General features: G+C 39.4%; 3 protein-coding genes across 4 annotated transcripts; 1 reads left to right on the forward strand and 2 right to left on the reverse strand.

Annotated features, from left to right (window-relative positions):
- Nucleotides 1-26: 26 nt before the first annotated feature.
- On the reverse strand, nucleotides 27-8,733 carry LOC149676738 (sorting and assembly machinery component 50 homolog B-like). Of its 2 annotated transcripts, none has more exons than XM_089838364.1 (10): nucleotides 8,595-8,733; nucleotides 2,682-2,747; nucleotides 2,346-2,447; nucleotides 1,864-2,280; nucleotides 1,066-1,356; nucleotides 866-1,007; nucleotides 659-805; nucleotides 432-573; nucleotides 201-283; nucleotides 27-128 (listed from the first exon to the last, which is right to left on the reverse strand). In XM_089838364.1, exons 1-9 carry the CDS (start codon nucleotides 8,613-8,615, stop codon nucleotides 238-240), a joined length of 1,374 nt encoding a protein of 457 aa, XP_089694490.1. In that variant the 5' UTR covers nucleotides 8,616-8,733; the 3' UTR covers nucleotides 27-128; nucleotides 201-237. The 2 variants fall into 2 exon arrangements, with proteins under 2 accessions (XP_089694490.1, XP_089694491.1); XM_089838365.1 differs by lacking the exon at nucleotides 8,595-8,733 and adding an exon at nucleotides 2,835-3,129.
- A 171-nt stretch (nucleotides 8,734-8,904) lies between these two features.
- Nucleotides 8,905-12,288, forward strand: LOC149676739 (hsp70-binding protein 1). Its single transcript, XM_089838393.1, has 4 exons — nucleotides 8,905-9,042; nucleotides 9,112-9,310; nucleotides 9,523-9,900; nucleotides 9,967-12,288. The coding sequence occupies exons 1-4, from the start codon at nucleotides 8,905-8,907 to the stop codon at nucleotides 10,248-10,250; spliced, it is 999 nt and encodes a 332-aa protein (XP_089694519.1). The 3' UTR covers nucleotides 10,251-12,288.
- Glys (glycogen [starch] synthase) lies at nucleotides 10,822-19,416 on the reverse strand. Its single transcript, XM_089838325.1, has 11 exons — nucleotides 19,227-19,416; nucleotides 18,783-18,964; nucleotides 17,690-17,881; nucleotides 17,417-17,611; nucleotides 17,083-17,345; nucleotides 16,203-16,490; nucleotides 16,039-16,117; nucleotides 14,528-14,768; nucleotides 13,760-14,019; nucleotides 13,631-13,696; nucleotides 10,822-12,545 (listed from the first exon to the last, which is right to left on the reverse strand). The coding sequence occupies exons 1-11, from the start codon at nucleotides 19,360-19,362 to the stop codon at nucleotides 12,372-12,374; spliced, it is 2,076 nt and encodes a 691-aa protein (XP_089694451.1). The 5' UTR covers nucleotides 19,363-19,416; the 3' UTR covers nucleotides 10,822-12,371.
- Nucleotides 19,417-19,513: the final 97 nt, after the last annotated feature.

Here is a 19,513-nt window from a genome sequence, read left to right on the forward strand (position 1 = left end):
TCTTTAGATAATTTATTCAACCTAAATAGCGCCAACCAATAATTTTATTGTTTTTTTTTACAAATTCTATGACAATTAATTAATTAATTAATTAATGCACCCAGCTATTTTAAATTTTTTCCTAATGGCTAAGGAAAAAGTTTAACAAAATTCTTAGCATTCAATTCTAATTATAATTTAAATTAATTTAATTAACTAACCTGTTAATTAAGAAGAACTAATGAAGGGAAAGGTGCATTAGAGAAATTCCACTCCAACACCGAACTGTAAACCAGATTTCATTCTATAAAGAAAGAATAAACACTCAAATCACTAACTCAAATTAATCTTAGAGATTAAATTGACAATCATTAACTCAGCTTAATCTTTGAGATTAAATTAACAATCATTAACTCAAATTAACCTTAGAAATTAAATTAATCTTATCTTACCTATCTCCGGGTTGAAATTTCACTGGGAAACAATAATTAAGTTCAAATCTGGCAATATGACCAACTGAGAGTATAAGACCCAAACCATATGTTAACCGATAATTATTCATTAACATAACCAGGCTTTGATAATAATCATCAGCTAAGGGAAGCAAAATTAATAAATTAATAAATTATTCAAAAGTCACCAGTTTATAATAAATAAATAAATAAATAAAGTGACTCACAAAATTCAAATTTTCCAATATTCCCAGCATTAACAAACCCGTGAAGTCTAAAAAAGTCTCCGATACCACCTTGTCCTGGTCTGAATGGTAAAGGAGTGTATAAATGAATAGAAGATGCCCAATATGACTCTGCACCCAATGCATTATCTATAAAAATAATTAATCTTCATTAATAAATTTAATTTTAATAAAAATAACTCCCAATACCTTCCGAATGAGGTCCAACTCCTCTAATTCCGAAACCTCTTAGATTTAAAGGCCCACCCAAGAAAAATTTATCGCTAATATTAAATTTTTTATCCGTTCCAGCTTTCCTCATCAAACCACCCATGATCGTTCCTTGCAGGATCTTTTAAACAATAACTTGATTGTTAAATTTTAATTAAAATTAATTAAATTGTTCTTACAAAATCATTTCCAATGGGTTGATTAACTTGATATTCAATTTCATGTTTTAAGAAACCAATATCTCCTCCTAGACCAGCGTATTCTTGGTTTAATCGAAAGAAAGAACCATAATTTGGTAAAATAGGGTTGTCTCTTTTATCCACGGTTAAAATGTGCTTTAAAGATGATTTTAAAGAATGGCCCATTTGTTCTCTAACAGCAAAGGCCGTTTGTTGATTGGCTAAACACTTTAAATCCCTCCAGATCCCTTCCCATCTAAGATTGTGACGAACTTGAGGTGCTGATTCAAACTAAGACCCAAAAAATTAACTACTAGGCCTAATTTACAGTGGTGTGCGAGTCCCGTTTTTTCGGTTTCGAGCAGAGTCCGAGTATCGAAACTAATTTCTTATCGAGTATCGAGCCGAGTATCAAAAATCCTTTCGAGTATCGAGTATTTAGATAGGTCAAATTTTGGTTCTTTCGAGAAATTATCGAGTCTCAAATATTGACTTGTCGAGTAGCAATTTTGTAAATTTCTTGAAAATAACGAAGATGTTCAATTATCTAACATCTAACTAGTTCAAAAAGATTGTTAGTGATCAATTAAACATTGAACAATTGATTTTCAAAAATGATCATGAACTCATCGTCTGCTATAGTTGTAAGCCTCGGACTCGAGTATTTAAGATGTTAAAAAGCTACTCGAATCTTTCTCGAGTATCTCAATGTGTTGTTATCGAGTATCGAGTCGAGTACTCGGCTCGATACTCGAACCGAGTACTCGCACACCCCTGCTAATTTGTTAAAGATATTACCAAAACTTCAATCAGTGTTCCTCTATCAACTTCATGAAATCCACTCCAAACAAAATCAGCTCCTTGTTGAAAGATGGCAGCTGTAATTCTCGGATTGGCCCATCCAAGAAGCGGTTTGGATAAAGTAGCATTGAAACCGGATGACTTTTTGGTTCCGTAATGGTATTCGGTTTGTAGACTCTCTCCTCTTCCAAACAGATTTGGAAACTTAGTTCCAATCACTAAGCTTCCTTCATTGTTTCCCACTAAAGTGTTAACACCCCCTGTTGCCCTCCGACTTTCAATGACATGGTAGGTCACTTCAACTCCATTAGGACTGGCATCCTCTCCTTTACTGGTGTCAATGAAGATTCCGATGCTCTTGAATGCTCCCAGAGATTCTAGTTGCCTTCTAACTGCATTAGCTTTCACAAAAACCTAAACACACGCACTCACAAGTGTTACTTTAAAAACAGTAATCCACTTGCCAAATACTTAATTACTTCTTGGTAATCTGTGACTTTGAACAGTTCCTGTACTGCTTTTTCTAGCACATCATTCTTTGTTCTTTGAACACCATCAATATGAACTTTATCAACTCTAGCCTGTCACAAATAAAATGCCAGTTTTACAAGAAGAAATAATTGAAATGACACAATTAACAAGCAATGTACACCCCAAAGATAATTAATTTATAACCTTGTGTTTTAATTTGAGGAAGAATAATCGTAACTTCAAATCTTTAATTTTTTTCCTTAATTTCTTTAGATACTAAAAAAGATTCGGCCTATTTTAATCTACCCCTCAATTAAATGTTTAGTGTCAAAGTTTATAAATACCTTTATACGATCAGCAGAAACTTCGAAGCTTTCTGGTTCCTGGGGTACAGGCTGCTTCGGCATTTCCTAGTAGAATTTAGTAATACTTAATTACTGTCAAAGTTAATTTTAATTATTTAACCCCTTCGCCCTTCACCGACAAAAATAATGTACTTCTAATTATGGCTTTCTCATTGTGATTAGACCAAGGCTTAGGAAAAGTAGGCTTAACAACACACTTGGATCTTTCCTATTTACGAGGCCGCCTTCGATAGTGGGATTTTTTTAGTAGGATAGTAGTAAAAATAGTAGTATTTTTCCTAGATCAAAAAGCTAGACCGATGACGGAGAAAATGCTATGAACAGCTCTATTTGAATACTCATTAGGCATATTTCAGAAGCAACGTTTTCGTATGATTTTACTGTTTTAACAGTTTTTGATTATTTAACCTAATGTTCTCAGCAAAATTTCCCAAAAGAAATTCATTTTGTACAATTAATGCGCTCAAAATAACGAACATATGTCACCAAAGTGAACTTCCCCACATCTTGGCCTCTCAACTAGGTGTCTATAGTCGCCCTATTGTGAGGCCACTCCTAATCTCGTCTGTCTCTACACGGAAATCAGTAAACCCCATCTCTACTGGCCTCTCAAGTAGGCCACTACTGAAGCATAGTTGAGCGGCCAGTGTAATAGTCCATGGTTCCATTTTGCTTGTTTATTCTCTACTGGCCTCTCAAGTAGGCCACTACGGACGCCAAGTTGAGCGGCCAGTGTAATAGTCCATGGTTCGATTTTGCTTGTTTATTCTCTACTGGCCTCTCAAGTAGGCCACTACTGACGCCTAGTTGAGAGGCCAGTGTAATAGTCCATGGTTCCATTTTGCTTGTTTATTATCTACTGGCCTCTCAAGTATTCCACTACTGACGCCTAGTTGAGAGGCCAGTGTAATAGTCCATGGTTCCATTTTGCTTGTTTATTCTCTACTGGCCTCTCAAGTAGGCCACTACTGACGCCTAGTTGAGCGGCCAGTGTAATAGTCCATGGTTCCATTTTGCTTGTTTGTTCTCTACTGGCCTCTCAAGTAGGCCACTACTGACGCCTAGTTGAGCGGCCAGTGTAATAGTCCATGGTTCCATTTTGCTTGTTTATTCTCTACTGGCCTCTCAAGTAGGCCATTACTGACGCCTAGTTGAGCGGCCAGTTCTTGTTTATTCTCTACTGGCCTCTCAAGTAGGCCACTACTGACGCCTAGTTGAGCGGCCAGTGTAATAGTTCATGGTTCCATTTTGCTTGTTTATTCTCTACTGGCCTCTCAAGTAGGCCACTACTGACGCCTAGTTGAGCGGCCAGTGTAATAGTCCATGGTTCCATTTTGCTTGTTTATTCTCTACTGGCCTCTCAAGAAGGCCACTACTGACGCCTAGTTGAGAGGCCAGTGTAATAGTCCATGGTTCCATTTTGCTTGTTTATTATCTACTGGCCTCTCAAGTAGGCCACTACTGACGCCTAGTTGAGCGGCCAGTGTAATAGTCCATGGTTCCATTTTGCTTGTTTATTCTCTACTGGCCTCTCAAGAAGGCCACTACTGACGCCTAGTTGAGAGGCCAGTGTAATAGTCCTTGGTTCCATTTTGCTTGTTTATTCTCTACTGGCCTCTCAAGTAGGCCACTACTGACGCCTAGTTGAGCGGCCAGTGTAATAGTCCATGGTTCCATTTTGCTTGTTTGTTCTCTACTGGCCTCTCAAGTAGGCCACTACTGACGCCTAGTTGAGCGGCCAGTGTAATAGTCCATGGTTCCATTTTGCTTGTTTATTCTCTACTGGCCTCTCAAGTAGGCCACTACTGACGCCTAGTTGAGAGGCCAGTGTAATAGTCCTTGGTTCCATTTTGCTTGTTTATTCTCTACTGGCCTCTCAAGTAGGCCACTACTGACGCCTAGTTGAGCGGCCAGTGTAATAGTCCATGGTTCCATTTTGCTTGTTTGTTCTCTACTGGCCTCTCAAGTAGGCCACTACTGACGCCTAGTTGAGCGGCCAGTGTAATAGTCCATGGTTCCATTTTGCTTGTTTATTCTCTACTGGCCTCTCAAGTAGGCCACTACTGACGCCTAGTTGAGCGGCCAGTGTAATAGTCCATGGTTCCACTTCGCTTGTTTATTCTCTACTGGCCTCTCAAGTAGGCCACTACTGACGCCTAGTTGAGCGGCCAGTTCTTGTTTATTCTCTACTGGCCTCTCAAGTAGGCCACTACTGACGCCTAGTTGAGCGGCCAGTGTAATAGTCCATGGTTCCATTTTGCTTGTTTATTCTCTACTGGCCTCTCAAGTAGGCCACTACTGACGCCTAGTTGAGCGGCCAGTGTAATAGTCCATGGTTCCATTTTGCTTGTTTATTCTCTACTGGCCTCTCAAGTAGGCCACTACTGACGCCTAGTTGAGCGGCCAGTGTAATAGTCCATGGTTCCACTTCGCTTGTTTATTCTCTACTGGCCTCTCAAGTAGGCCACTACTGACGCCTAGTTGAGCGGCCAGTTCTTGTTTATTCTCTACTGGCCTCTCAAGTAGGCCACTACTGACGCCTAGTTGAGCGGCCAGTGTAATAGTCCATGGTTCCATTTTGCTTGTTTATTCTCTACTGGCCTCTCAAGTAGGCCATTACTGACGCCTAGTTGAGCGGCCAGTTCTTGTTTATTCTCTACTGGCCTCTCAAGTAGGCCACTACTGACGCCTAGTTGAGCGGCCAGTGTAATAGTTCATGGTTCCATTTTGCTTGTTTATTCTCTACTGGCCTCTCAAGTAGGCCACTACTGACGCCTAGTTGAGCGGCCAGTGTAATAGTCCATGGTTCCATTTTGCTTGTTTATTCTCTACTGGCCTCTCAAGAAGGCCACTACTGACGCCTAGTTGAGAGGCCAGTGTAATAGTCCATGGTTCCATTTTGCTTGTTTATTATCTACTGGCCTCTCAAGTAGGCCACTACTGACGCCTAGTTGAGCGGCCAGTGTAATAGTCCATGGTTCCATTTTGCTTGTTTATTCTCTACTGGCCTCTCAAGAAGGCCACTACTGACGCCTAGTTGAGAGGCCAGTGTAATAGTCCTTGGTTCCATTTTGCTTGTTTATTCTCTACTGGCCTCTCAAGTAGGCCACTACTGACGCCTAGTTGAGCGGCCAGTGTAATAGTCCATGGTTCCATTTTGCTTGTTTGTTCTCTACTGGCCTCTCAAGTAGGCCACTACTGACGCCTAGTTGAGCGGCCAGTGTAATAGTCCATGGTTCCATTTTGCTTGTTTATTCTCTACTGGCCTCTCAAGTAGGCCACTACTGACGCCTAGTTGAGAGGCCAGTGTAATAGTCCTTGGTTCCATTTTGCTTGTTTATTCTCTACTGGCCTCTCAAGTAGGCCACTACTGACGCCTAGTTGAGCGGCCAGTGTAATAGTCCATGGTTCCATTTTGCTTGTTTGTTCTCTACTGGCCTCTCAAGTAGGCCACTACTGACGCCTAGTTGAGCGGCCAGTGTAATAGTCCATGGTTCCATTTTGCTTGTTTATTCTCTACTGGCCTCTCAAGTAGGCCACTACTGACGCCTAGTTGAGCGGCCAGTGTAATAGTCCATGGTTCCACTTCGCTTGTTTATTCTCTACTGGCCTCTCAAGTAGGCCACTACTGACGCCTAGTTGAGCGGCCAGTTCTTGTTTATTCTCTACTGGCCTCTCAAGTAGGCCACTACTGACGCCTAGTTGAGCGGCCAGTGTAATAGTCCATGGTTCCATTTTGCTTGTTTATTCTCTACTGGCCTCTCAAGTAGGCCACTACTGACGCCTAGTTGAGCGGCCAGTGTAATAGTCCATGGTTCCATTTTGCTTGTTTATTCTCTACTGGCCTCTCAAGTAGGCCACTACTGACGCCTAGTTGAGCGGCCAGTGTAATAGTCCATGGTTCCACTTCGCTTGTTTATTCTCTACTGGCCTCTCAAGTAGGCCACTACTGACGCCTAGTTGAGCGGCCAGTTCTTGTTTATTCTCTACTGGCCTCTCAAGTAGGCCACTACTGACGCCTAGTTGAGCGGCCAGTGTAATAGTCCATGGTTCCATTTTGCTTGTTTATTCTCTACTGGCCTCTCAAGTAGGCCACTACTGACGCCTAGTTGAGCGGCCAGTGTAATAGTCCATGGTTCCATTTTGCTTGTTTATTCTCTACTGGCCTCTCAAGTAGGCCACTACTGACGCCTAGTTGAGCGGCCAGTGTAATAGTCCATGGTTCCATTTAGCTTGTTTATTCTCTACTGGCCTCTCAAGTATGCCACTACTGACGCCTAGTTGAGCGGCCAGTGTAATAGTCCATGGTTCCATTTAGCTTGTTTATTCTCTACTGGCCTCTCAAGTAGGCCACTACTGACGCCTAGTTGAGCGGCCAGTGTAATAGTCCATGGTTCCATTTTGCTTGTTTATTCTCTACTGGCCTCTCAAGTAGGCCACTACTGACGCCTAGTTGAGCGGCCAGTGTAATAGTCCATGGTTCCATTTAGCTTGTTTATTCTCTACTGGCCTCTCAAGTATGCCACTACTGACGCCTAGTTGAGAGGCCAGTGTAATAGTCCATGGTTCCATTTTGCTTGTTTATTCTCTACTGGCCTCTCAAGTAGGCCACTACTGACGCCAAGATGAGCGGCCCGACACCTAACCTAACCCAACCCAAACCAACCTAACCTAACCTCACCTAACCTAACCTAACCTAACCTAACCTAACCTATACTTATCTAGTTTGAACGTTAGGACATATCTGTACTGGCCTCGCAATTAGGCCACTTAGGACACCTAGTTTAAAGGCCAATGTGATGCTTCCATTTCGTTTTTAATATTTATTCACGAACGTCAAAGAAGCCGACGATAAAAACATAGATAAGAGACCCATGTATTGTCCCTAGTTTAATTTTGCGTGTTTATTCTCTACTGGCCTCTCAAGTAGGCCACTACAAACGCTTAGTTCAGAGGCGCGTGTAATTGTACACGGTTCCGTTTTGCATGTTTATTTTCTAATGGCTTCTCAAGTAGGCCACTACCAACGCCTACTTGAGAGACCCGACATGGAATTTCACCCGCCTCGCCTAAACCTAACCTAACCTAACCTGGTCTAATCTCGTTTGAACTTAAGGGCATATCTGTACTGGCCTCGCAATTAGGTTAAAGGCCAATGTATTATTCCAACATTTCGTTTTGCATGTTCATTCTGTATTGGCCTCGCAATTAGAACACTTAAAACGCCTTGTTAAAAGGCCAGTGCATTACCCCATTTCATTTTTCCTGTTTATTCACGAAAGGCTAAGTATGCGCCTCTTTACACGGAAAAAGACAGTAATATAGCAATGTTTTGGAAAAGGCGGCAATTTATGGTTAGTGAGAAATAATTTGGAAAAGGCGGCAATTTATGGTTAGTCAGCAATATTTTGGAAAAGGCGGCAATTTATGGTTAGTCAGCAATATTTGGAAAAGGCGGAAATTTATGGTTAGTCAGTAATATTTTGGAAAAGGCGGCAATTTATGGTTAGTCGGCACAATGTAGCAATTCATACTATTTTCTCCATCATAGGTTCCGCTTTTCCTCGTAGGGGGAATACTACTATTTTTACTACCATCATCCTACTAAAAATTTTACCACTATGGAAAACGGCCTCTAAAATAGGAATGACCCACACACTTTAGTATTCTGTATCAGATATTTAAGCATATAATTTACCTTTGCGTAGACTTTGCTACTTAATTATTGTCAAAGTTAATTTTAATTATTTAACCCCTTCGCCCTTCACCGACAAAAACAATGTACTTCTAATTATGGCCTTCTCATTGTGATTAGACCAAGGCTTAGGACAAGTAGGCTTAACAACACACACACTTTCCTTTAGTATCTGTATATTTAAGCATATAATTTACCTTTGCATAGACTTTGCCCATCTTATTCTCCAAATGACGGAACAAACGCTATTAAATTTACTTAATACCTTTAAATTAATTATATTTTAAAGCATTTTCCATAGAAGTTTCGATTTCAAAACACCGGTCAGGTCAGGCGGTCACTATCAATTTGACCTATCGTCTGCTAATATTTTAAGCCTTGGAGTTGTCAAGAAGACACGTGTTGGAATAAAATGTACGGTTTTTCCTCATTTATTTATTAACTAAATATAAATAAATATAATTATACATTTTATAATTAGAAATCAAACCAGAAAAGCCCATTAAAATGGCTGATAACCCAGAACGAAGAGATCCTCCATCACAAGAAAGTTTGCAAGATGTTTTACGTCTTGCTGTATCAAACACTCCTGCAAACCCTGATATGATTGCTTCACAATCTCATATTCCAGCTATGGATCCTGAGGTTTAAATAAAAACTTAGAAACCACCGTATACAATACAAATACTGTAACAAATTATGATAAACTTTCAGAGAAGAGAATGGCTAAGCAATGTTTTGTCAAACCTCTCAAATAACAGTATAACTGAAGAGATCAAAAAGTGTATTGCATTTTTACACTCAAGCATAGAGACATATAACAATGATAAAACCAACACTGACATATTAACTTCGATAGAAAATACCCTAGAAGAACTAACTGATCATACAGGATCCATAGATAATGCCAATGGTACTAATTTTATGTTAAAGGGGCTCACCACCAGCGCTGTTGGGGGGGGGGGCGAGACCGCCCTTAGTTCAGGGGGAAAACACCCAGCTCTTTGGCCATAAGGAATGGCGCCACCGTCGCGGTGGGTGGGTAAGAAATTGACCCCCCCCCTTGACCCCAACAGCTCCGGATAGCCCCTTTAAAAGTTCAGATGTAATATTATTTTTTCATAGATTTTGAAAAGATGGGAGGTTTTTCTCTTCTCCCACAATTAATGGCAATTAATCGTGAAGGAATTCAATGCAAAACTGCCGATTTAATAGCGGAACTTGTTCAAAATAACCCCCATTGTCAAACTGCAGCTTTAGAATGCTCTCTGTTGAATAACTTGCTAGATTTAGTAGATCAACACGAGCTGGAAACGGTTAAAATTAAAGCCCTTTACGCGCTTTCCTGTCTAATTCGTCAAAACCCCAAAGCGCAGGAATTATTTGAGAATCTAGATGGCTTTTCAGTACTATTACGCGCCATGCAAACCAATGTTAAAAAATTAAGAACCAAAATATCCTTCTTATTAAACTCTCTTTGCCATCAGCAATCTCGATACAGAGGTATAAAACATTACCTGGGTTGAAAAATAATCAATTTAACTTTCAAAATTACTAATTCTTCCACAGATCTACTCTATAAAATGGGTTTCATTGAACTTATAATTGGTTTACTTCATTCAGAACACGATGACAGCCATGAACATCTACTTAGTGTTTTATTGTCCATGGTTAAAGATCATTTGCAATCGAAAATTGAATGCAGACGAAATGATTTGGGGCTGGAAAGTCTCCTTAATGAAAGAATATCTTTAATTAACAATCAAGAAAGCTTTCAAGAAGAATTAGATTATTGCAAGCAATTGCTGGACATTTGTTTTGCTGAATCCTTGACTCCTGAATTGGAGAGATAAATAAATTTGCTGTTTACTTTCTATTTAGTCGCAAGTTTTGAGCTTAAATAGTTTGAATAATGGGGGGATGCGTAATTTGAGGTAAATCGCCACGCTGTGGGACGCTAGAAATGGGGGGGGGGAGGAATACTCGGAAAAATGGCGGGCGGCCTGCTCAGACCAATCAGGAAGACCATCCGCCATTTTCCCGAGTATTTCTCCCCCACTTTCCCGAGTATTCCTCCCCCACTTTCCCGAGTATTCCTCCCCCACTTTCCCGAGTATTCCTCCCCCACTTTCCTGAGTATTCCTCCCCCACTTTCCTGAGTATTCCTCCCCCCTTTCCCGAGTATTCCTCCCCCACTTTCTCGAGTATTTCTCCCCCACTTTCTCGAGTATTTCTCCCCCACATTCTCGAGTATTTCTCCCCCACTTTCTCGCATCCCACTGGACCTGACCCGTCCCATAGTTAGCGAGGGGGGGGGGTGCGCGATTTCTCTCAAATTACCCATCATCCTTAATGACTTTATCATACTGTTTTTGCCCAAAAATTGCGCCCATATACTAACCACTTGGAAATAAATTAATTACATTTAACAGATAAAAGAATTTATTTGCTGTAGAGTAATTGAATGGCACAATTATTTGTAACCTGGCAGGGAAAAAAAAGAAGATAACACTCCATTTAATTGACGTTGATAATGAAATTAATAAAAAAACAAAAAAACAGGAACTTGGCTTATTAATTATTATTATTAGAGTTATAATTTCATATATATAAAAATATTCTATTCTATTCTATAATTAATAATATTGCTCAGAAACAAAATTTCAAATTTGTCTTTGTAAAAAAAAATTATTGACCTTAACGTAACGTTCATTAACAAGTTTCCTAGTTCCTACTAGTATTTTGGCACTATTTCTTACTAACTATTTTGAACCTATTATGACTAAAATTGTGCCGATCGCTTGTCTAATGACGCCGTAGAAGTATTTTTTGTCTAATGACGTAGAAGTATTTTTGTGCCTTTCAAATACAAAAAAGCGCGACGACTTGTTGCAAAGGAATACGGAATAACAATAAATTGAAGAAAGTAATAAGTAAACTATGAAAAATAAGCTAACAGTGATAAATTGATTGATTAATTAATTTAAAGGTCATTCTTTTTAATAAAAAAAATTTATCTTATCAAGGGTTTAATTTAATTTAAAACTTCTTTGTCTTAATAAGTTAATATTAACAAAACAGATTATTAAGGATCGTTTAGTTAAGTTAATATTGTCTAAACCCGCAACAATAGTTTAAAATTTAAACTTTTTAAATGTTACATTTGCAAACCCCGACATTAAAGGGAGGGTGAAGTAGAAAATCAAGTGATTTTTTATCGATTCTTCTACTAATTACAAGACCAGTCTACATAGTGAAACATTCAGGAAATACCAGCTCCGAATGATTTTAAAATTCAAATTAGGTTCAGATTTTGAGGATAATTTTAAACAAGGACTGCCCACCAATCGCGTAACGCCCTGCCTTTTTGTTAACAAAATTCTCGTGGCACGCTCCGTGTTGAATGAAATTTATCACGAGATTTCATAAAATTAGGCGCGCGACGTGACAATCGTGGCGCGAGACATGGAGCGTGCCACGAGAATTTTGTTAACAAAAAGGCAGGGCGTTACGCGATTGGTCGGCAGTCCTTATTTAAAATTATCCTTGAAATCTGAACCTAATTTGAAATAATTTTAAAATCATTCGGAGCTGGTATTTCCTGAATGTTTCACTATGCAGACTGGTCTTAAAATTGGTAGAAGAATCGATAAAAAATCACTTGATTTTCTACTTCACCCTCCCTTTAAGACATCTTTTACAACTTTTCAAACATAATTAATTAGTTTATTAACATTTTTTGATTTTTTTTTGCAAAAAGAATGATCTTTAGAATATAGAAGAAACGATTATTAATTTTATTAAAGTGATTAGAAATTTGAAAAATGAATATATTCCTATATAAAGATTAAGATTATCTTTGAAATGAATAAATCAGTTTTTGCCAACTGATTTTATTTTTATCTTCATTCAGAAGATATACTTAATAGATATGGCTTTCCACCGGGGGCGATTTAAGTATTTTAAACTGGTGGTTATCTACTTCCAGCAGCGGAGGAAATTTCTTCTCTTTCCTCCTCGGAATTATGATCTTCTTCTTCATCATCATCACTTCCGTGTTCGGAAGGAGCGGGAGTTGAAGCTCTTGATGAAGTTGGCGAAGGTGGTTCTGAAACTGGTCTCGGGTATTTAAGTTGAAGTTTCTCACCCTGTTTAATTAAAATTAACTTGATTAAACTGAAGAATTAATTGATTAAATGATCCTGGAAATAATTAAAAGCACCAGAAGTGGTATGAGACTAGAAGTGAAGGGCTCTAGCATTGGTAATAGAGTAATATCGGTTACGGGGAGGGTGACATTAAACTCCGCCCATTCGCCCTTTTGGAGGCAGAATTTAACATGAGCTCTGTAGCCACCAGAAGGTGACGCCATCTGTTGGCTTGTTAATTTCATTGGCTGAAAAACCAATGACGTCTCACCCCCCTCAGCAAATATTACTCTATAGTAGGTACCCGACCCGATACCCGAAAACTTAATTTCTTAATACCCGAAATTATTCGAATATTTAAATTTTCCCGCTCATAACCCGTGACAAGGCTTAGGACAATCGGGTATTGGTTTGGCAAAGTTTCTTGAACTTAAGTTTGAGTAAACTTTTCCACAATGCTCAGTATTATTCATTATTTCAATCCTCGCTAATAGATTTAGTCTTATTTTTGTACTTTTCGCCATAATGGTATTCAAGTCTTTCATGACACTTATTTTTTTCACAAATAAAAGTATTTCAACCCGATAAGTACCAGATATGATTTTTTGCTACCCGAAAAGCACCCGACTAATGGTAGTTTAGCTAGGCCTAATTATTCGAGTACCCCTTAGAAATCCGGGTACCCTACCCGTACCCGACCCGAAACCCAAAAATCGCTACCCGCACAGGCCTACTCTATAGATCCTGGCACTAGTGAACAAATTTGAGGATTTTATGCCCCATCCCACGCCCTAAAACTAGAGAGAGAAAAAAATTGGTCGAGTTCCAAAAACATTTCCTACCCCCTTCCCCTTAACCTAAAGCCACGGAACACCGGCGCGGCTCCTTGAATCTAGTTCGGCCGTCTACCACCGCGAGCGTCTCACGTTTTGGAGGGAAAATTCTAAAACCGCCACTAGAGGGCCAACCGTTCGTGTGTTATCAAGAATATTCACTAATGCCGAGTGAAGAATTTGGTTAGCTCAATAGTCAATACTTTTAGTATCATACCACTTCTGTTTTAAAACTAATAATAATAATAATACCATGGCTTCTTCTAAAATCTCAGGATGTGTACATTGCAAAGCCATATGTCTTGATTTACGATAATACTGTAATTAAAATTAACTTAAAATTGATTAAAATAATTATTATTAAATAATATATATCCGTACAACTCCCAAATTCTTCCAATCTAAAAGGTCACTAAGTCGTTCAGTACGATTTCTTTGGATAATTCGTTGCCTCCTCGATAGATTTGAGAAATCAAACATGTATTGAGCTAATTGTTGAACTGATTCTTCCGGACCTTTAAATCGCCTATCAACTATGTAAATTCCGTAAGACATAGGATCGACAACATGCTCGGCAATAAAACAACCAAACCCGGATAAATTGGTTGTTAAACTGGGAATACCCATAACTGTACATTCAGCTGAGAAAAAAAAAAAAAAAAAGAACACGGCAAATTTGAAGCCAAAGAAAAGAAATAATGAGAAACTCAAGACAGGGTTCATACAATTTTTGGAAAACAATTTTCCCTGAGATTTATGGGAGGTTTCTCCCCATATACTTCCCTGAATTTTCCAGGGTTTTCCCCTATATGGAGTGTCCTATGGAGCAAATGTTAACGAAGGAGGGGGGGGGGCAAATATGACTATTACATAATCAAAGGGCATCCCCGTATCTGTAATATAACCAGAGTTATGAGCCTCCAAAGTATAGTGTAATGTTAATCCTATGGAGGGGATGTTCACGAACATTTTGCTTAATTATTCGGCCCCTGTTTGACGCAAATGTCCCTGATTTCCCTGAATTTTACTAGTAAAAATTCGAAATTTCCCTGAGGTTTTTGTCAATTATTTATTTCCCTGATTTTTCCAGGTTTTCCCAGTTTTCCAGGTTTGTATGAACCCTGTCAAGAGTGGTGATTAAATTTTTACCAGGTGTATAGCCCCATGGTTCATAATACGAAGGGAATACACCCATATGGCAACCTCGGACAAATTCTTCGTAATCCATACTAAAGAGGGGGTTAGTAGAGGACAAAAATTCGGGATGGAAAATGACTTTGACGCGATCGGAGGATTCATTAAATAGTTTGCATCGCCGGATATGGCTTAGTACAGGATCAGCAGCGTCATCAATCATGTTATGGGTGCATATTGGTGGCATAATTGTGTTCTAAAAGTGAAAGAATTATAGTTGACGGAAAAGTTCCACTTACATAACATTATATACCTTAAAAGGACGGCCTTTTTGTAAACATAAAAGGAAAAGTATTAATATTACATAATAATTAGCGTTTAATTAGTCTTAAAAACGAGGACTACTCGACCGTCATTGGTTTAGTGGCGTCTGCTAGCCAGAACCCCTTACTTCAACAGGATTGGTTCAACCAATCCCGTCGCGGTAAGGGGTTCTGGCTAGCAGACGCTACTGTATGGCCATTGGTTTAGTGGCGTCTGCTAGCCAGAACCCCTTACCGCGACGGGATTGGTTGAACCAATCCCTGGTGGGTTCTGGCTAGCAGACGCTACTGTATGGCCATTGGTTTAGTGGAGTCTGCTAGCCAGAACCCCTTACTTCAACAGGTTTGGTTCAACCAATCCCTGGTGGGTTCTGGCTAGCAGACGCTACTGTATGGCCATTGGTTTAGTGGCGTCTGCTAGCCAGAACCCCTTACTGCAACAGGATTGGTTCAACCAATCCCTGGTGGGTTCTGGCTAGCAGACGCTACTGTATGGCCATTGGTTTAGTGGCGTCTGCTAGCCAGAACCCCTTACTGCAACAGGATTGGTTCAACCAATCCCTGGTGGATTCTGGCTAGCAGACGCTACTGTATGGCCATTGGTTTAGTGGCGTCTGCTAACCCGAACCCCTTACTGCAACGGGATTGGTTCAACCAATCCCTGGTGGATTCTGGCTAGCAGACGCTACTGTATGGCCATTGGTTTAGTGGCGTCTGCTAGCCAGAACCCCGTACCACAACGGGATTGGTTGAACCAATCCCTGGTGGGTTCTGGCTAGCAGACGAATCTAAAGCAATGGCGGACAGGCTGGGAAATAAGGATATTTTTTAAACTAGTCCTTGGGACCAGTGACCCCTCTAGTCCCTGAAATAATTAACTGGTCTCCGGACTGGTCCCAGCCTTTGTTCTCCAATAGATTTGCAATTAATAAACTGGTCCCGAGGACCAGTAACCCCCACTTTTTGAATTAAAAAACTAGTCCAAGCAATTAATAAACTGGTTTTGGACCAGAGGAAGTGTGCTATTTCCCAGCCTGATGGCGGATGGCGCAGTAGTCCTCGTTTTTAAGACTAATTAAACGCTAATTATTTTGTAATAAGTGATCATTTCAATAATTTTCCTTTTATACTTAGAAAAAGGCCGTTTTTTTAAGGTATAATGTTATGTTAACTGAACTTTGCCTATCTCAATTACTAGGATACCTGTGATGCGTAAATACATCTTTTCAAACGAACTAAATCCTCATTTAATAAAAGTTGATCTGGACTTGGAATTTTACCACTAAAGAGTATTTATAAAATGAAATTAAAGAAAAAAAGAAAGAAAGGACTAAAATTGAGACAAATATTTGGCAACTAAGTTTCACCTAAGGCATATTTCAAACATCCTTTTTCCTATTTTAGATTGAACATCCGTTACAGCATCCCTAAGTTGTTTAGTAATAGCTTGACCTCTTAGTGAATCAACGTTAAAATTGTTTGTTTTTGCTGGGAAGATTATGAAAGCTACAACCGTCACGTCACTCCCAGATGACTTTAAGTAATGATTTAAACGCGCTAAAGACTCAATAAAAAGATCAGCTCCTTTATTTGAGAATTCATAACGACCAGCGATGAAGATATAGAGTGTGCGATCCAAATCAAAGTCATAGTGGCTTAAAAATTTGAATAAATGACATTTAGTCAAATCTACCGAAACTGTGAAAAGGTTTGCTTAAAGGGAGGGTGAAGTAGAAAATCAAGTGATTTTTTATCGATTCTTCTACTAATCTTAAGACCAGTCTGCATAGTGAAACATTCAGGAAATACCAGCTCCGAATGATTTTAAAATTCAAATTAAGTTCAGATTTTAATTAGGGATAATTTTAAACAAGGACTTCCGACCAATGGCGTAAGGCCCTGCCTTTTTATTAAAAAAATTCTCGTGGCACGCTCCATGTCTCGCGCCATGATTATCACGTCGCGCGCCTAATTTTATCAAATCTCGTGATAAATTTCATTCGACACGGAACGTGCCACGAGAATTTTGTTAATTATAATAAAAAGGCAAGGCGTTACGCGATTGGTCGGAGGGGCTTCTTTAAAATTATCTTTAAAATCTGAACCTAATTTGAAATAATTTTAAAATCATTCGGAACTGGTATTTCCTGAATGTTTCACTATGCAGACTGGTCTTATAATTAGTAGAAGAATCGATAAAAAACCACTTGATTTTCTTCTTCACCCTCCCTTTAATATTAAGCATACCCATAAAAGTGACCACGAATAAATTCGTGAATTTTTTCTTTAGCCAAAGCGTGTAGATTTTGAAATTCATGAAGAGCGCTGAATTTCTTAACATTTAAACCATTAGGGGTTATGATATCTGGTTTTCTTTTGAGTAAATGTTCAGATTCTATGGCAGTTATCTCGGAGACGGTAGTAAAAACATGGGAGGCGTGTGTCGCGGCCCTTTCCATGCAATACCTATGATAGATTCCTCTATCACCCGCTTCTTTATCAAGGTTAAACTAAGAAATATTTGAGCTATTAGAAAATGTCCTCAAAATAAAGAAAAGACTTTGCAAATTAAATTTCGCACCTTGTCTAAATTGTTATAAAAATCTATATTGGCTGCGCACAAATACCTCCCAAGTAACGTAGCGTGGGTGGTAAAAACAGTAGCAATATCCAAGTGCCTAGTTCTAAGTAAAATGAGTCCGACTCCAGCCAACCATTCGTGAAAGTGAGCAACTATAAGTGGTGCACCCCTTTCATTCTTAACCTCTTTATGGAACTTAAATAAATAAATGAATATTCTACTTCAAATTATGATCTTCTAGATTGATATATTATAATCCCATGTCTAATTCACCTCTTCTAAAAACCAAGCTACTAAGTATCCAAAAATGATAGCGTCATTTGATTCTCTATCGTGCCACGGTACGCCAATGTTAGCTACATTCCAAAGGTCTCTTTTCCATTCATCTAGTTTCCAAGCGGCGGAACCAATATCGAATAATAAAACCCGGGGATACCCTTCAATAAGCCATCTCCCATAAACAACCTAAATGTTGTTAAATTACTGTCAATCTTAATTGGCATTGAGTATGGGTGTATCTGCATAAGTTTATAATGCCTCTAAGTAGAGAAATGGCTGCTACTCCAATGGCAATAGTGTTTGTCTGGCTCCCTTTAATGAAACCAGAGAGAATTTAGAAGGGGAGTGGAAGGCCCCCCCTTTGACTCTATTAAACGTGATGACGCCCAAACAAGATGTCGCGTTGAGCTTTTTGGGGTAGGCGAGTTTCCGGTCACATGTCCGGAAATCGACCTGCCTAGATAACGTTTAGCAGACGACGTTGCGCTACATTCCAAACCACCCCTTTCACTCCCCTTCTAAATTCTCTCTGATGAAACCCTATAGAGTAATTTCTTTCCCATATACAGAAACGTCATAACCCTCTATCTCTTACCTTAGTGATATCCCCCCTCCCCTTCCCGGGCAAATAGTATTCTCTAGTACAAAGTTGCCCCTAACGTAGGGGATGCACAGTTCACTCCCCCTCTCAACCGAAATTACTCTATACTCTCTCCGTATCATTTATCACCTCAACTTCAATACAAAATTGTACCGCCTAGCCTAGTGTTTCTTTTATCCCTTTTAGAATGTTTCAGGACTAAAACCTCCTCTATCTAAAGAGAGAGAGGGGGATTTTGGGGGTTTCTTAAGTAAAATTCGTCCCCCCCCCCAATGCCTGCCTATACAAAATGTAAAAATCTCCTTTATTCCATTGGATGAATTTTTATCATGTGACCCATTTAGAAATCGCCTCAACCGCTTGGTGGCTGCACAGCGCTATACGAGTTCTGACGTCACAGTAGCCTGCCTACTAAGATGCCCAGTTGTAACCCATATTTGTGTACTTAGAGGCATCATAAACTTATGGTATCTGCAATGCCCTTACTCTAATCCCAGCACTTTTCAAAGTGTGTATGGCGTTTTTAAGTTCAGTTTCTGGCGGCTCTAAAATTTCAACTTCAGTGCGGACTAATTGGTCATTTAAAGGTCCGACCATATAATACTGGTCACCAAGTTCTTCAGTACTGACAGCTGCCTTTGACCTGATAACAGTGTAGATTCCACCAACTGCAAAACAATTGTTAGTTGTTAAGGCATATTGCCGCTATGCCTCGATATGTGTAGATTATAAATATGAATTGATAAGTTCGCGTCTCCTTGAACAAGTATCACCCCACGTTATTCAAGTTTTTTAAAAAAAGGGGAGACCTTCAAATGCAAACACTTTATCGACAACATAACCTTGGCCCATATACCACAGTGTACATGTACTTATACATTCCTAGGGATTGTCTATGTTTTCGTTTAACGACAAATGCATTTATTTTACCTTTATTGACGACTTCCCAAGAAATTTCGAAAACAAAACGATTTTCCGCTTCAGCCGCGGCTCCTTTATCGAAATAATTATCATCGACACCTCCATCTAAACGGTAAAAACGTCTTGCCATACGCGCTGCAGCCATGCTTCTCCAACAAAAAGTCTCCGAAGACTGTTGTCACGTGACTGGGGGCTCGCCTTTTATAAAGCTGGGAATAAAAATCAGGGCTGGAAATAAGTCAAAACTTTCTACTAGTTGCAACTTTTGCCTTTAAAACCAAAATTTAAACCAATAA

Source organism: Phalangium opilio, unplaced genomic scaffold, assembly GCF_054372755.1.
Source record: "Phalangium opilio isolate 3A_F unplaced genomic scaffold, DU_Popi_V2 ptg000045l_1, whole genome shotgun sequence".
Lineage (NCBI taxonomy): Eukaryota > Metazoa > Arthropoda > Arachnida > Opiliones > Phalangiidae > Phalangium > Phalangium opilio.

Bases quoted from the DNA above. Each gene is read 5' to 3' on its own strand.
- LOC149676738 (XM_089838364.1), bottom strand. From the start codon at position 8,615: ATGGGCAAAGTCTATGCAAAG. The intron at 2,748-8,594 runs GTAAATTATATG...AAATTCTACTAG, and splicing joins TGGGCAAAGTCTATGCAAAG to GAAATGCCGAAGCAGCCTGT. The intron at 1,357-1,863 runs GTAATATCTTTA...TTTGGGTCTTAG, and splicing joins GAACACTGATTGAAGTTTTG to TTTGAATCAGCACCTCAAGT.
- LOC149676739 (XM_089838393.1), top strand. From the start codon at position 8,905: ATGGCTGATAACCCAGAACGAAGAGATCCTCCATCACAAGAAAGTTTG. The intron at 9,043-9,111 runs GTTTAAATAAAA...ATAAACTTTCAG, and splicing joins TTCCAGCTATGGATCCTGAG to AGAAGAGAATGGCTAAGCAA. The intron at 9,311-9,522 runs GTACTAATTTTA...ATTTTTTCATAG, and splicing joins ATCCATAGATAATGCCAATG to ATTTTGAAAAGATGGGAGGT.
- Glys (XM_089838325.1), bottom strand. From the start codon at position 19,362: ATGGCTGCAGCGCGTATGGCAAGACGTTTTTACCGTTTAGATGGAGGT. The intron at 14,769-16,038 runs GTATCCTAGTAA...TTTCACTTTTAG, and splicing joins GATGTATTTACGCATCACAG to AACACAATTATGCCACCAAT. The intron at 14,020-14,527 runs GTAAAAATTTAA...TTTTTTTCTCAG, and splicing joins ACCATGGGGCTATACACCTG to CTGAATGTACAGTTATGGGT.